The sequence below is a fragment of the Triticum dicoccoides genome, chromosome 7A, assembly GCF_002162155.2.
Source record: "Triticum dicoccoides isolate Atlit2015 ecotype Zavitan chromosome 7A, WEW_v2.0, whole genome shotgun sequence".
NCBI classification, from domain to species: Eukaryota; Viridiplantae; Streptophyta; class Magnoliopsida; order Poales; family Poaceae; genus Triticum; species Triticum dicoccoides.
In genome coordinates, this window is record NC_041392.1 from 745831357 (window position 1) to 745836016 (window position 4660).

Below are 4660 nucleotides of genomic sequence, written 5' to 3' on the forward strand. Positions count from 1 at the left end.
TGGCTAGACATGTGTTCTCGTATTCATGAGGGGTTGTGGCATACGATGATCATTTCATATGCAAGGAGGATGCCCCTGGGAGAGGTTGGCTTCTCCTCTTATCAGAAATGCACTACAACTATCCGGGTGCTTGCATACGAAATACCATGTGATCTGATTGATGAGTATGTCCGCATGAGTAAGGCCACGTGCCTAGAATCCTTGTACAGGTTCTGCAAGATTGTGCTAGTGGTGTTTGGCCGGGAGTACTTGAGAGAGCCAACTGTTGCACCAGGTTGTTGGCGATCAATGCATATAGGGGGTTTCCGGGGATGCTTGGTAGCACACAGATTGTAAACACTGCTAGTGAAAGAATTGTCCATCTGCTTGGCGGGGGCAGTGTAGAGGTCATGTGAAAGTTTGCAATGTCATACTTGAGGCCGTGCTTCACAAGATCTTTGGATTTGGCACTCTTTTTTCAGCACGGCCGGCTCTCACAATGACATCAACATGCTTCAGTGTTCTCAAGTGTTTGGAAGGCTTGCAGAAGCAAACTGTCCAGAAGTCAATATTGAGATCAGTGGTCACCACTATAACAAAGGATACTACCTAGCTGATGGTATTTATCCTCAGTGCATTACTCTTGTGAAAACAATCCACAATCCCCAACCCGGTAGGAGAGAAGAGGCAGTGATTTGCCCAAGCATAAGAGAGTGCTATGAAGGATGTGGAGCGTGATTTTGGTGTTCTTCAATCTCAATGAGGCATCATTCAATATCCTGATAGAACTTAGCACCAAAAAGTTGTGGGAAGCGATGAGTGCTAGTGTGATCATGCACAACATGGTTATAGAGGATGAGCACGAGGATGAAATCTTCGACCATGGGTTTCAATATTAAGGTGAAAATGTTGTGCCTGAGCATGGAGGAGCAGCAACGTTTGCATAGTTCACTCAACTTTATCAAGAAATGTGTAATTGGCATATGACATTATATAAGAACCCAAATCAATCAACTTCTCCGCAAGCAACTCAAAGAGAAGAAAAAGAAAAAGAAGACAACGAGGAGGAAGAGACCAACATAATAAGAAGGAAAAGAAGGAAGCAACGGGGATGCAAACACAAGAAGAGAAAGGACAACAAAACTGTCAAAGTCTGTCTGTCTGCAACCAAGAAAAAGACTAGCTACAAGTTGCTCATTGCTGCTGCCTATAACTACATCATACCATACCATACCAGACCAGACCATCAACCAACAACCGAATCCACTATTTCCATCATAGATCCGCCCGACCGACCGGCGCCAACATCTTCGGTTAAACTGATCATACTCGACGACGACATTCATTATACTAACTAGACTTCTTCTTAAACCCACGCAGGAGAGGAACACAACCAACCCAACCAAACCCTAGAATCATCCATCCATCATCCACTAGCTAAGCTAGCCTAGGCTCAACTTCCGCCGTACCAAACTAAACAGTCTACATCATTCACTCCCGGATCGAGTTGATGTCGATGCCGCAGGACCGCGACTCCATCTGCCGCATCATGCCCGTCCACCCGCTCATCATCCCGTCCGACGGCAGCTCCTCCTCTCCGCGGGGCATCGGCATCAGCGGCGAAGGGCCCTCTTCCTCCGCCTCGCCTCCAACTCCGACTCCGTCTCCGCCACTGCCCCCGTTGGCATCGCCGGTCTGTTCTTCCTCCGCTGCAGTAGACTCCTGCCCGGCCTTGCCCTTCCTGCTCTTCTTCGACCCCGCGTACATGAAGCTCCCCACAATCACCTGCACCAACACGCACAATCACCTGATCATTCATTTCTGGAACACAACAGACCAAGGATGAATTAATGAAATGCTGATGTTTCAGTGAAAGAAAAAAGAAGCGAGTGGTCACCTGAACTGTCCCGGCTGCTGTCAGGACTCCACCAACGCTTCCTCCAATCACCCTGTGATCAGCGCCACACAGCGCTATGCATAGCCCTCCGTTTCGTGTGCGTGTAACACCGTCATCTATCACCAGGTATGATCCAGAGAGGCACAGGATTTCGAATCGACCCTGTCAAAGGTAATAGTGGGCAGGCAAAAATTGTTACGGTGTTGTCCGTGACTGGTGTTATAACTTATAAGTGCAGCATTTCTTGGCAAAATAGAATAAATATTAATGATTCCCTATTCATCAGCAATGCACCTAGGAACTGCAAACTTGAAGAAATACCTCCTGTCCTAGGTTGCTAACAACATATCATGACTTCATTTGACGACAAAGGACAGAAGTAGTCAGGTTTACTTCTACCAAGACAATAGATCAACAACGTATACATCAAAGATGCAGCTCCTAAATATGAAATAACCGGAAGGAGGGCATTAAGATGGCAAGTAATAGAGAAAAATACTGACATTACTGCCAGTTACCAGAAGGAGAGCACTAAGATGACAGCGCACACATCAAAAACTGCCAGTAACAAAGCATAATGGGCCATGCCACATATATGGTTAATAGGTTCACAGGCATTACCAGGACCCAACCCAGCTGCCTTAAGGCTTTTATCCAGATTTCACAGGATGAATCTATGACATGACAAATAAAAACAAAGGCTGGTTCTTTGATGTAGGATGTTGTATACATGCTATCCTGCTCATGTTCGAAAATGAGAAGACATCTTGTATCAAATTTTACCAACAGAAAGATATAAGGCTTCTAGGAGAAGTCAAGATGTAATTGCAGTTCTTTTTGTAGCTTATTACTGGTTCCATTCTACCACAGCATATCACCTCATATGGTTAGGTTCTAAACCTGATGGGCTCTGATAAAAACATTCCAGTTCTAGCGTCCATTGTGAAACCAAATTCTGTAAGCAACTGGTAAAAGTTTGCAGGTAACAAAACAGATAACTTGGAATATTTTGAGCACAGCTTTTGTTAAACAAGAATAAAATACAAGGCAGATAGATATCAGTCTCTGGGCCACTGGTACAAACAACCATGAGAACATACCTCATATTTAACTACACTGCCAGAACCTGCATCCTGATGAAGGGTTGCTGTGGAGACAGCCCCTGATGCTGACATGATGCAGACCGCCCTTGGGCCCTGTTGCGAGAAGGACATTATCCTGGCTGCGACATCCTGCACAAATAGGCACAGACACACTATAACTGTAAGTCATGCAACAGAATTTGCACAATGCATAGAAAACTAAATTATTTAACACTTTGCTATACTTCAGAAAGACGACCGAAGGGACATGAGTACATTTAAGTACATTTAAGCCAGCATGGACCATGTGGAACCAGATTCAAGGGTTACCATATATAATGGCTGAGGGACAATAGTTTCAATAGTTGCTGACATGAAACCAGGCTTCAACGGTAATAAAAAGAGCATTGCTGATCATTTGGTTAAGCAACAACACCCATACATCTGGTGTGGCAACAAAAGCTTTAGAAACCAAACATAACATGCTTAGGTGTGGATCCGTGGAACAAGTTATGGGTAGAGTTACTGCTTTCACACATCCTGTGGCGTGTGGTTTTGTAGCACAACATGTCTTAAGTTCCTAACCACGTCCAATAGAATAAAAAAGGCAAGGGTCTTATTTATAGGAAGTGAAACATTTAGATAGAAACAGCTTGGAAAACAGAGCAAGAGATCATATTAGTCTCCTTTCAGTTAAAGATTGCCACCATCGGTTCAACATCAGCATGTGGTCTTCCTTTTTCCTTTTTAATAATTCAGAACGTGCAGCACGGCTCTCGTAATACAACTGAAGATCAACTCCCTCAAGATTGCTTGAGTGACCAAACCCGAAAGCTGCGCTAGCTTAACATGTGCCGGCATCAAAAGCGGGCTTTTTTGTTGTGCAGAACAAGAAGGGGGAAAGCAACACCCATTCTAAAGCACAGAAAGTAAACATTGTCACATCACAATAAATGATAAATCTGCCTTGTCAGCGCAAACAAAAAGGGCATCCTTCTCAGCAAGATCTGTATCTATTATTTATCGGTTTATTTCAGGCAGGAAACAGCAGCTACTTTAGAAACCCGTGTCTTTTTGATCCACGGGGTCCAAATCTGGCGAATTTTGCTAGAAAGGCGACGCGCTTTTTGCAAAAGTGCAGAGCAACTTAATATAAGCACATAAAGAAGAAACTGCATTGAACTTTGGCATGAGACTGGAATGTTCCATTGTTAAGAGGAGCAATCAATCAAATTATGTTGGCAACCAACCACATCGTCAGTACATATAAATGTGGGGGATAGATACGGACCTCTCCTGATGGGATGATGATGACATGGGGGGTGAACCCGGTGCCGACGGTGCCGAGGAAAGATTTCCCTGCGAAATAAGAAGACAACAAAACTGTCATCTTGAAGCCAGGGGAATGCTCTGTTTTCGTTTCCATGTGAGTGGCAAAAGATTGATTGCTTACCGAGGGAGGCGAGCTGCTGCATCTTGCCGGAGCCGGGGGGCCGGCCGCGGCGCTTCTCGGAGGAGGGCCCGCCGCCGGAGCCGGGCGTGACGGGGACGATGGCGGTGCAGGGGGAGGGGGCCGCCGGCGAGGGGGACGGCGCGACGGGGCCGGAGCCGTCGGGCTTGTACTTGCGGGGGCGGCCGCGCTTCTTCCTGCCGAGGTCGTCGGCGGCGGCGGGCGGGGAGGGGCCCATGGGGGCGTGGGGAA

At 46.2% G+C, this 4660-nt stretch overlaps 1 protein-coding gene across 1 annotated transcript; it reads right to left on the reverse strand.

Annotated features, from left to right (window-relative positions):
• Positions 1-1069: 1069 nt before the first annotated feature.
• LOC119330810 (AT-hook motif nuclear-localized protein 9-like) lies at positions 1070-4654 on the reverse strand. Its single transcript, XM_037603937.1, has 5 exons — positions 4412-4654; positions 4250-4317; positions 2977-3108; positions 1877-2038; positions 1070-1764 (listed from the first exon to the last, which is right to left on the reverse strand). The coding sequence occupies exons 1-5, from the start codon at positions 4644-4646 to the stop codon at positions 1471-1473; spliced, it is 891 nt and encodes a 296-aa protein (XP_037459834.1). The 5' UTR covers positions 4647-4654; the 3' UTR covers positions 1070-1470.
• Between the last annotated feature and the right edge of the window lie 6 nt (positions 4655-4660).

Coding starts and splice junctions, on each gene's coding strand:
- LOC119330810 (XM_037603937.1), bottom strand. CDS start 4,646: ATGGGCCCCTCCCCGCCCGCCGCCGCCGACGACCTCGGCAGGAAGAAG. Junction 4,318..4,411: donor GCAGCAGCTCGCCTCCCTCG/GTAAGCAATCAA, acceptor CTTATTTCGCAG/GGAAATCTTTCCTCGGCACC. Junction 1,765..1,876: donor CAGCAGCCGGGACAGTTCAG/GTGACCACTCGC, acceptor GTGTTGGTGCAG/GTGATTGTGGGGAGCTTCAT.